At 41.8% G+C, this 11,090-nt stretch overlaps 2 protein-coding genes across 5 annotated transcripts in view; one reads left to right on the top strand and one right to left on the bottom strand.

The window, feature by feature from the left end:
- The window catches only part of LOC106805977 (tankyrase-1-like), a 25,392-nt gene extending 21,141 nt beyond the window's left edge, over positions 1-4,251 (bottom strand). Inside the window, exons 1-2 of one of the 2 annotated variants that reach the window (XM_014807789.1) lie at positions 4,160-4,251; positions 554-1,238 (exon numbers count right to left, since the gene is read on the bottom strand). In XM_014807789.1, the coding sequence (XP_014663275.1) occupies positions 554-1,054 (501 nt within the window). In that variant the 5' untranslated portion in view covers positions 1,055-1,238; positions 4,160-4,251. The other variant, XM_014807788.1, reaches the window with a different exon arrangement.
- Positions 4,252-9,858, top strand: LOC106805978 (OCIA domain-containing protein 1-like). Of its 3 annotated transcripts, none has more exons than XM_014807791.1 (8): positions 4,252-4,333; positions 4,916-5,038; positions 6,037-6,109; positions 6,337-6,438; positions 6,876-7,014; positions 8,140-8,282; positions 8,583-8,777; positions 9,226-9,858. In XM_014807791.1, the coding sequence occupies exons 2-8, from the start codon at positions 4,931-4,933 to the stop codon at positions 9,261-9,263; spliced, it is 798 nt and encodes a 265-aa protein (XP_014663277.1). In that variant the 5' UTR covers positions 4,252-4,333; positions 4,916-4,930; the 3' UTR covers positions 9,264-9,858. The 3 variants fall into 3 exon arrangements, with proteins under 3 accessions (XP_014663277.1, XP_014663276.1, XP_014663278.1); XM_014807790.1 differs by lacking the exon at positions 4,252-4,333 and adding an exon at positions 4,420-4,511; XM_014807792.1 differs by lacking the exon at positions 4,252-4,333 and adding an exon at positions 4,629-4,653.
- Positions 9,859-11,090: the final 1,232 nt, after the last annotated feature.

Below are 11,090 nucleotides of genomic sequence, written 5' to 3'. Positions count from 1 at the left end.
TTAGTGGAGCAAGGTGAGCGTGCACCAACTGAAGAGACTGAGGGGGGGGGAGGACGTTAGTGGAGCAAGGTGAGCGTGCACCAACTGAAGAGACCGAGGAGGGGGAAACGTTAGTGGAGGCGAGTGAATTTAATTGCGAAAACCTGTGGAAACCACGTGCGCGAACGTACCGCTAGGTATGTGTGTAAGAACGCGACGTGTGTTGACCTATATTGATTAGCGGTCACCTTCACTACTCCTTCCTTCTGCCCATGTACCATTATCAGATGCTTCTAATCCTGCTCCCTGCCTATTACCCCTCCATATAACTTAGCGAACACCTCCTTTACTGCCCCCATATTACATATCTACGCAGTCTCCTCCTTTACTGTCCCCCACCCCTACCACATATCTATGCAGCCTCCTCCTTTCCACCCCCGCCCCTGGCCCCGTCCATGCTCCTTAGTGGACTCCTTGTTTCCCTCCCTCCTCCCCTGCTTCCTCCCGGCCCCGCCCACGCACCTTAGGGAACTCCTCCTTTCCCGCCTCCCTTCTCCCGGCCCCGCCCACTCACCTTAGCAGACGCCTCGGCGAGGTCGAGCGCCGTCTTGCCGTCCGTGTTGCGGATGCCCGGGTCGGCGCGGTGCTGCAGCAGCACGATGCACACGTCGATCTTGCCCTTGATCGCGGCTTCGTGCAGCGGCGTGTAGTTCCAGTTGTCGCGCGCGTTTGCGTCGGCGCCGTGCGTCAGCAGCAGCGAGACGACCTCGGCGTGCCCGAACGAGCAGGCGTTGTGCAGCGGGATGAGGCCGCCATCGTCGCGGCTGTGCACGTCCGCGCCGCGCTCCAGCAGGTGTTCAACGACGTCGCGGCGGCCGAACCCCGCGGCGAAGTGCAGCGGCGTCGACCGCCGCCCCGCCGTGTCCTTTGCGTTGACGTTGCCCGGGCCGACGAGCTTCTTGACGCGCGAAAGGTCGCCGTTGCGGCACGCCTCGAAGAGTTCGCGACCCGGGTCACCCGGCGCGCACTCCGTCGGCAGCGTCTGCCCGACGGCCGTTCCCCGGCGCGTCGCCATGGTGACGGCGGTCGGTGTCCGGTCGAGCAGAGTCGGAATTCTACTCCATTTAGGCGGCGTTCCGTTTTAATCCCGGGCAGAGGAACTCGGTTTTTATTGTTGACCTATCAACCCCAATATCACTAATGCAAGATTCCAGCAGAATGTTACTCTGTGATGCCACGCCCTTGAAGGTTTCCTGCACCTGTACAAAAAAGAACAGCGAGTGAAATTACAATTTGACCTTTTCACGATAGGTATACTTGTAAATAGCATTTATATTTTGCATAAAAATTTAAAAAAAATAGTAAGACAATTATTAAACTAGGTAAAAATAGAAAAAAATTCTAGGTAACTTTTATTATCGCTAACAGTAAAATTACTCGTTAGTCGTTATGTAAACCATGTATAAATGTCCAGTGTTTGTTTGCATTAAATAAAACAGAAAAATAAGGATACAGCAAAGAATTGAAAATAAAAATAAACTGATACGAAATTGCAGTTAACAGTTTGTAAAAAAAAGTGTAGAATAACTATTGTTTCCGGTAGAATACTTACTTTATATTTACCACAATTCAAGTCAAATATGCTAATACTATTCTAATAAAAATGGTTTCTAGGATACTTGTATATGATATGTACCTGTCGTAATTCGCCTATTGAGGCTTCTCGATGTACATATAAAGATCAAGATTTGTAGTTAATTAACTAGCCTTCTATGGGCAACGAGTTTTTTTTAATGAAAGTGAGACATTTCTAAGTAATATCTATTAGGGTGTGCCTTTAGTCAATTATAGTCTAGTCCTTATTGTTTGTGAAAGGATTTGTATGTAATTGGTTGGTTTGTTGGCAATTATGTGTCAATGTGTACTAGACATACTTTATGTATATTTTATCCTGGATTATTAGCATTGCTTAACATTTTATTACTGTACATTTTGTTTGTAATGTATGAATTATACTATTGATACTAGCTAGGTAATATATTAATTGAAAAATATAAATCAAATACGTTATCCAGCAGCACCGCCACAGCACTGGGCTAGATCTCAGACGAACCAACACACAATTAAATTTCCCATTCCACTTACAGGTTCTAACATAATCTGCTCAGTTTTGTCGAAAATTTTACCATAACTTTTGTTCACACCAAGGACCCATAGACTATATAGCATAGTCTGGGCCGATCACATAGTGGATCCAGAGGGGCTACTTTGCCGTGTGCGTGGCTGCCGCTATCATCTATGCCCTATGCTGCATGCAGTCACAGGTCCCTATATCCAACACGAACCCCTAATGCGAGCACCGAAGGTGTGAGAAGGTAGGACACACAATTTCACGAATGTCCGATATCAATGAAAGATTTTGATTCTCAATAAAAATATGCACATTCCCGTATTCCTACTTTGTTGTACTAACCTCCCCTGTATATGTTTGCACTGTCGATGATATTTGACAGCGTTAGGAGAGTAAAATCCGTCGCCAGTAAAAAATTAACAGTTTCCACACGTTCAATGGCGGTCATGGTGTTGACATATTTCGCTACGATTTCGAGCTGAATATAATGCCGCCACCTGATTGGACAAAATTCGAAACACAAGTCGCCGCCATTTTTGTAACGTGTGGTAACTGTTAATTTTTCACAAATATGGAATATATGCTATATACGCTGTAAAACATGATTGACAGTTCAACCAAAGACGCCGGAGACAACAATACAAACTAAGAACGTGTATGCACATGTATTTTAATTGAAACAAATCCGATTTGATAAAATCGTGAAATTGTGTGTCCTACCTTCTCACACCTTCGGTGCTCGCATTGGGGGTTTGTGTTGGATATAGGCACAGGCACTTGAAGCGTTTCAATAAAATATAATGCTAACTAAATACGAAATCTATTTACTACCGAATTCTTAATGTTTCTATACTCTCTTTCACCTATTATTGCCGACAGTTTTCTGTAAATTCCATCCAAATCCTACGTCCAACCATATACGCTGCCGGCGCCATTGCTTTCGCGGCGCGACTGTTGCACACTTACACTAATATATATAGCAGGTAGGAAATATATAGCGGGATCGTAAAATTCACTCGACGCTCGCTTGATTTCACACGATTACAACACGAATACACATCCAACACTTCCAACCATTCCACAATTCTCGCGTTCGCGAACCTTCCACAGTAATGTAAATGGCTGTCAGAATCAGGAAACATCTACCGGCGCTCTTCGTTACCTCATTCTTGCGCCGCAACGCTGCAACGTTTTTGCAACGTTCCAATGGCCGAGGCTCGTACAGGAGTTGGAAAGCAGTGAGCCGCCTGCGCGCCGCCTATAGTCCATAGACTGGCACTCGCTCCCACCTCTCGGCTTAGCTTAGTCACTCGATAGGTAATCGATGTGGGAGCGAGTCCCAGTCTATATAGCCCTGTATTCTGACAGCCATTTACATTCCTGTGGAAGGTTCGCGAACATGAGAATTTCGTCAGTCTTTGTGTGATTTCGCGTGACACAGCTCGGTTATGAACAGACAGTATGTTTTTATAACAAGTGAACATTTATGTACACATAGAAACAAAGATGGAAGCTGTTGGATGTGTATTGCCACTATTGGTGTTGTAATCGTGTGAAATCCAGCGAGCGTCGAGTAAATTTTGCGATCCTGCTTTCCTACCTGCTATATATATTAGTGTAAGCGTGCAACAGTCGCGCCGCGAAAGCAATGGCGTCGGCAGCGTATATGCCATGGTTGAACGTAGGATTTGGACGGAATTTACAGGAAACTGTCGGCAATAATAGGTGAAAGAAAGTATAGAAACATTAAGAATTTGGTAGTAAATATATTTCGTATTTAGTTAGCATTATATTTTATTGAAACGCTTCAAGTGCCTGTGGATATAGACTTTATAGGGACCTGTGCATGCAGTCAGTCAATGACAATATTTACAATTTTCGAAATAACACTTCGTGCAGCTTTAATGAACATAACTGCGTATGAGCGAATGATATAACAAATACCTGAACTGATCTTCACCAGCAAAAATGCGTATTACATTATTATGTTGGCTAAAGACAGCTTAAAACAACACTTTTTCATAAAACAGCAAAACATTGAAATAGTACCGTAGCAAAATCCAATCTTTCTCTTCTTCCGTTTCCACGGATATAGATGGCATGACAATATCTTGGTGACGTCACGACGTTGGCTCAGAGATATTAAACTGAAAAAATTTCTGTTTTTGAAAGAATCTGGTCATGACAACAAAATTTAAATTTCAATAGTATTGCGACGCATAGGTATGAGTTAAAATTATATTATTAGGGAATTGTAGCCAAATGTTCGACCGATAATGTTCACCGATAAGCGAAGCGATAAGCGCGCCATCTAATGGCTAATCAGTGCGAATGTATTATTTTTAAAGATTTCAATATTTGCCCATATTTTACATCATTTTATCATACAATTTGTATGCAGGTTAGGAGCAGTTCTTTCTATATATCTATATCTATATCTATATATCTATATACTATATGTGTGTGCTGTAGTGTAGGCCCTAACCATCAGATCACGTCATGTATTTGTATTGTAAATATCATTCAACATCGTGTCTTGGAACGTAATACTAATAATATTAATATTAATAATGACTAATGTAACATCAAATATGTACTGTAACTATAGAGAGTACGGTATAGACTATAGTGTATGGCTGACTCGATGACCGCAAGGTCCTTTCGCCATACCCGTGCATTATATTTATATTAACAAAGTTATAAATGTTTAATTTTCCCACTGTTTGATTTATCCTCGTTTAGCACAAATAAAAATCTTGAAAATCTTGAAATCTTGACTGTTTAATGTTTATGTACGCATTACAGTGAGCAACAGCGACCATGTCTACTAGTACTGAGTCGTATTCATCAACGGACGGTCGAAATGAAGCCTACTCCCTACTACGATCACAGTCACAACCACAGCAACCAGCACAGGCACAGAAACAGGTGAAGGTTGTCCGAAAGACATTTTACAGTTATCAACATCATCACAAACGTGCAGACCATACACTTTGATCGGAGCTTCTAAGTCTCGGTGACTCGTAAGACTCGTAGCGGTACTAATACTAGTAGTAGTATATACCTATTTACGAGGTCGAGGACTCTTTCACAATCCTAGTTTGGCACCCAGCCCTCATTTTCGCAAATGTGCTGAACTAGGACTGGGCAGGTCTCTCCACAGGCACTTGGACCGTTTCAATAATAAAATGATGGTTAATAAATACAACTTGTCGGTACTACTACTAGCCCTATCAGTACCAGTAATAGTCTTAATGTTTGATTTGACCTAATAACTTCACTTCAACACCGTCCAATACACCGCTGCAACACATAGCGCGCACGCCCTTGTGCATGCACAAATACACAGTGATATAGAGTGTGTATGCACAAATACACAGTGATATACTCTATATCACTGTGTATTTGTGCATGCACAGGGCGTGGCACGCTATGTGTTGCAGCGGTGTATTGGACGGTGTTGAAGTGAAGTTATTAGGTCAAATCAAACATTAAGACTATTACTGGTACTGGTACTGGTAGGGCTAGTAGTAGTACTGACAAGTTATATTTATTAACCATCATTTTATTATTGAAACGGTCCAAGTGCCTGTGGGTCTCTCAGTCTCAGTGCCCACAGTTGCCCCAAGTCTCCCCCATACTAAATAATCTAGCTGACCCCTGCATGCCGATGAAGTCCATGGCACTGATAAAGTTTTCTGTGTTCAGCACACACCAGAGTGAAGTGCAGTCAGGTATTGTATATTTCATTCTTGCTCAGTCAAAGTACCACAGCTTATAATCCATTAAAAAAAAATACAAAAAAAACAATAACAACAGCAAACATTATATAGCACATGAAATGTTATTTCACCTGGCCAGAACCCTGAGCATAATGTAGTTGATAATAAGTTAATAATATTTTATTAATCCTTTTAAAATTTTAGGCTGGAATCATATTCACACCAGATGAGTTAAGAGTATTGAAGGAATGCAATAGGGAATCATTCTGGAAGAGAAGTATGAATGTAGAAACCATTGTTAATTTTCATAGTTACAATAGCTACATGTACATGAACTTAAAACTAATGTGATATTGCATCAATTACTGTAAAGATGTGTCACCATCCTCTGTAGTATTTGTCAGAATTACAAGTATTGTCTCCATATTTCAAGGTCCTGTTCCCCCATACCTTTGCCCAATGGTCACCTTTATGGAATTAACAATGAATTCCTTTCACTGACAGGTTTACCTGCATCTATGGGGAGCATGGTTGCAGTGCAACTGGCAGTGAATATGGGCTATATAAAGGCTCATCCAACGTTTGGTTCCTTCTTTAAGGTTGTGGGTAGGTTCAATCTTTTATTTGCAATTAAAAAAAAGCAAGTGTTATATTGGGAGAATTGAAATATAACACTTTGTATACATAGTGGAAGGGTGATGTATCTACATACTGATAATGAACAGACCAGACCAACTTAGCACTTAGTGCAATTAAAATGTATGTAAGAGTATAATACACAATCAATTGGCCTCACTTTTTAAGGCGAGGGGTCGCTTTCACATCCCATCACTCGTCTAAAACTGACCTTCCATAAATAATGGTTGAATGAATATAGTCCAACTCATCTGAATTGCCTCCTAAACAGGGCTGAAAAGTGGGTTGTTACCAATTCATTTTCTATTCACGATAGTTTTTTTCTCCCTTATCAGTTGATTTAGATGGGTTGGTTAGTGTTAAAGTTGGTGTACTTTGGTTACAATCAATTTACCTGTTAATTGCAGGAGCTGGGTTTCTCGGATACATGATGGGAAAAATCTCGTACCAGACGCGATGTAGAGAGAAGCTGCTACAGCTGGAGAACAGTCCTCTAGCAGATGCTCTACGGATGGGACAGAGCGGCAGGGAACACTACAGACAGTTGTACGTGCTTATGTGACCATCTAGTTAACAATTATTCACATCATCGTAAAACGAACAGGTCTGATGCAGGGACTCTCCACTGCTATTGTAATAGGCCAGAGAAAGAGAAGACGTCATTGTGCATCTGCGCGTTACTCTGAGTTATGGTACTATTATACTATATACTATATATTTCACGAGTGAATAGGAAACATATTTAGAATATTTCTGATACTGCTTACATCATGTTACTTAATCAAAGTCACATTTCATATGATGCACATTCAAGCATGCTAATGCTGCATGTCAGGTTAAGTGATTACTATCAGGCCTAAGTAGTAATTATTTTTACATTAATTTTGCTATCGCATAGACTCCTAACCTGATATTATATCAATGTTATATTGATGTCGTTGAGTTTGATGTACATTTTAATCACAAAACTACACAATCGCTGCGTTCACACGAGACTCCGTATTTATGAAATACGGTATTTGCGAGATACCGAATCTGAGACAAATTCGCGACCGAGCGTTCACATGCTGATTCGCGGCTCCAGAAATGCCATATTTGCGAGCTGCGAGCTGCTTTAGTACACTGGAAAAAAAAATGCGTCCAAGCGAACAATGCGAAATAAACAATGCAATGCGCACCAACTGCCAATAAAATACGTGGACTGGTCCGTGCTCGACAGTTCCACTCGCGTTACACTGGAACTGTCGAGCGCGGACCAGTCTATAAAATACGCGGCTTCAGAAATTCGGTATTTAGCATTCACACGAGAGAAATACGTGGTCCAAGAGATTCGGAATTTCTCAAGCACGGCAAATAATTCGGCATCTGGGAAGCCGCGTATTTCAACAAATACCGAATCTATTTAGATTCCGTATTTCTTGGACCGCGCATTTTGCTTCGTGTGAACGCTAAATACCGAATTTCTTGCTACGTGTGAACGCGGCTAATATCTTGCCCAGTCTGCGAGAACATTTCGACTGTTGATTGGAATCAACTCTCACTGAAGTAATTCCCACTAACGTTTCAAGAGTGCTTCCGAAGAGCGCCAGTGACTGAGACAAATCTTGTACATACGAGAGTGTAATCATGCCCTAACTTTCGTCGATTCCGTTTACTTTTTCCTTCCCACAGAGAACGTCATAAGCAGCAGACTGCACAGGTTGAGATGGGATCGGACAAGAGAGGAACGGACGACTATCAGGGGTCAGCTGACATCGAGTCAGCGGTCAATGAGTCTGCAGGACTCGATGATGGCTTCCGACCTAGCATCGACAGTACGTATACGCTGTCTATACACAAGTACCGCTCTCCGTAAATAAGCTTTCCCAATTAATAAATTGGAATAATAATGATGATTAATATTCCCAATACTAATGAATATTGCTTTCCCAAAAGTTTGCATACAATCGAAGCTATATGTAAGGGCACATTTATGTTTTTTCACGATTTGTTGGAATTCGTTTGGAATTAAATCTGTTAGTGTAGGGAGGATTTCACGCATGCATCTTACCTTCCTTTGCATGGCTCCTACACCCACATTGACAGGGCTTCAGTGGTTTAGCCTCTTGTTTCAGACGACGTTTATAGCCAGCCGCTGGGGAGTCGGCAGCAGGAACAGATGGGCACTTCATACGAGGAGCTGCGCAGCAGGAATCGCAGCGAGTATAACAAGAGGTTTGAGGTTCGGCAGACGGACTCGGACTCTAACGCTCCGTCTTCCAGGCCTCCTCTTCAGCCTGTGTATAAACCATCAGAGGAGAGATTGTTAGGTATGCGCTCAGTGCATTGTTGCCGTGGGGGGTTTTTTGAGAGAGAGAGAGACCTGCAGTTTTGTGCGAATATTAGCTTGCTTTTCCACGATGAGAATTCATCAGCGTGTGCATTTATTAGATTTACGTTACATGAGCAATATTTTGGACCCCCAGCATGCATGTGTTTTTATTGAAAAGAATTATTTATGCAGTTATGTCACATAGCTTGCTGTATTTATTTTAATTTATGAGGTAAATTGACGAGTTGGAATAATATATGATGGCCCTCCTACTGTCTTCATAGAACATACTGTGTGCATTGCTGTAACTTAATTTGGTGTCTTCCCACTGGACCTGAATTTAACCTCATGCAATCACTCTGTACTGTAGTAAAGCGTGTATTCCATTGTGGTTACCACTGCAAATCTACATACTCACGCATTGTAAACATGTGCTTTGATTTCAGAAACTAAAAACAAGTATGGCGACCGGTGGGAGAAATAGCCCTGAAATGTTGAAAGTCACAGCTCACTATGTGCGTGTCTACCTGCACCTCTTGCCGCTACTAAGAACAAAAACTTGGAGTGCAGTAAAATTAGGAGTAAATGCCTTTGGGCTATAAATAGCATGAGAAGAGTGAACATGGTTTGACATAGTTTGTCGGAAAGAGTTAGTAAGGGTTATTTACTATATTATGTTGTGTCAACTGAAAACATGGATTTTGAAAGCAAAGCTAACATTTAATGGACTGAAACAAAACAAATAGGGATTCAGAATTGTACACTTTCGATTGAAAATGTTAGATTGCAATTGAAATGTGAGCAATAAATGTGCATTTTCATTGTTTCACTTTAAAATTCATTTTCCATTTTGCTCATGTCCATCAAATGTGTTTAGCAATGAGATAAATATCTGTGAGGTGTGAAATGCTAGATTGATATATAATCGTGTTCCACCACCCGTATAATGCAAATAATCGTTTGTAACCTGTTAGGCATATGATAGATATGGCCAAGATTGTTATCGCTTTTAATAATAAAAAGCTTGTTAATGTAAAGTCTGTTAATAATAAAGGAAACCTGAGTATTATTTATATGTAGTCATTTTTGTTCACTACTCGTGACCTATATTATCGAAATGGTAAAAGAGAAAATGGAAACTCTTTACACAAACCATCAATCAAATGTTCCTGATCAAATTCTCACTTTCCTTTGGCGCCAGTAGACGTGCCAACTCGCCTATTGACTGACAATGAAGTGGTGTCGTTTACCGCCTCATGTTTGGCAAAGTCTTAGAATGCAAACAATATAATATTTAAAAACCGACCGTACAGCTGTAACTTGTCGTTTAGAAAGGTGTGGTAGTTTGCCAAGTTTATGTGCTTGGTTACCTTAGTATATTGACAATCTAGTTAAATGCCATTACAAACTGCTATTGACATAAAACCTGAGCCATACGTATACTTAGAGCGGATCTAGGAAGTCTGGAAGGGAAGAGTGATGAAGGTGGACGGATTAGTTGGTTGGTCAGTGGTCACTCCCCACAGATTCTTTTTTGGAGACAAAATCCAAAGGATATTGAGTGTGTATTTTATACTTTGAATCACGTTATTCTGTTTCAAATGGGACAAATGGTGGCCATGCGCCGAAAAAATCTTAATTGCCGTTACAAAAGTGGACACAGACCACACTGAACCCCCTCTGGACCTGTCCCTTAAAAAAGTGCTCTTGGACGTCTCTATATATAAACACAGTGCAGGAAAACGCTAGTCACCGCTGACGCGCGCTCAGGACCGCACATCAGTGTTTCTTGACACGTTCAGCTACGATATGAAGCTGGTGATCGTCTGCACGGTTGTCGTCGGTGTGCTGCTGCTGGATGCCAGCTCGGCGCTGCAGACGTCTGAGAACTTCCCGCAGTCAGCGCTGCTAGACCCAGAGGGAAGGGTGACCTTATACTGGAAGTAATTATACCCATTACTTGCTACATCTGTGAGTGTGTGCAGGCGTCCGCGCGCGCGTGCGTGCGTGCGTGCGTGTTCGTGTGCGTGTGCGTGCGCGTGTGTGCACGTGTTCGCTAATTTCGAAATACTGGTAACCAGAATTGTATCAATAAAAGATTATTATTGATAAATAGGACGTGTAAAATGTACGGGCTTAGTTACGGATCAATCTTTTAAAATTGCCACAAGAATTTTACTGAATGAATCTGTAGAAAGAACATCTGATACACGCGTAGGTTCGACAGCACACACATAGTCTTTGAGATTCACGCGGAAACTACGGGATGGGTTGGTTTCGGCATCTCTCCTACAGGCGGGATGAAAGGTAG

The sequence above is a fragment of the Priapulus caudatus genome, unplaced genomic scaffold, assembly GCF_000485595.1.
Source record: "Priapulus caudatus unplaced genomic scaffold, Priapulus_caudatus-5.0.1 Scaffold135, whole genome shotgun sequence".
Taxonomy (NCBI): domain Eukaryota; kingdom Metazoa; phylum Priapulida; class Priapulimorpha; order Priapulimorphida; family Priapulidae; genus Priapulus; species Priapulus caudatus.
This window is presented reverse-complemented; position numbering and strand designations above follow the sequence as displayed.

What these genes read in the sequence shown, in the direction of transcription:
- LOC106805978 (XM_014807791.1), top strand. Translation starts at nt 4,931, where the DNA reads ATGTCTACTAGTACTGAGTCGTATTCATCAACGGACGGTCGAAATGAA. An exon ending in CTTCCGACCTAGCATCGACA is followed by an intron (nt 8,283 to 8,582) that starts GTACGTATACGC and finishes CTCTTGTTTCAG; the next exon opens with ACGACGTTTATAGCCAGCCG. An exon ending in ATCAGAGGAGAGATTGTTAG is followed by an intron (nt 8,778 to 9,225) that starts GTATGCGCTCAG and finishes CTTTGATTTCAG; the next exon opens with AAACTAAAAACAAGTATGGC.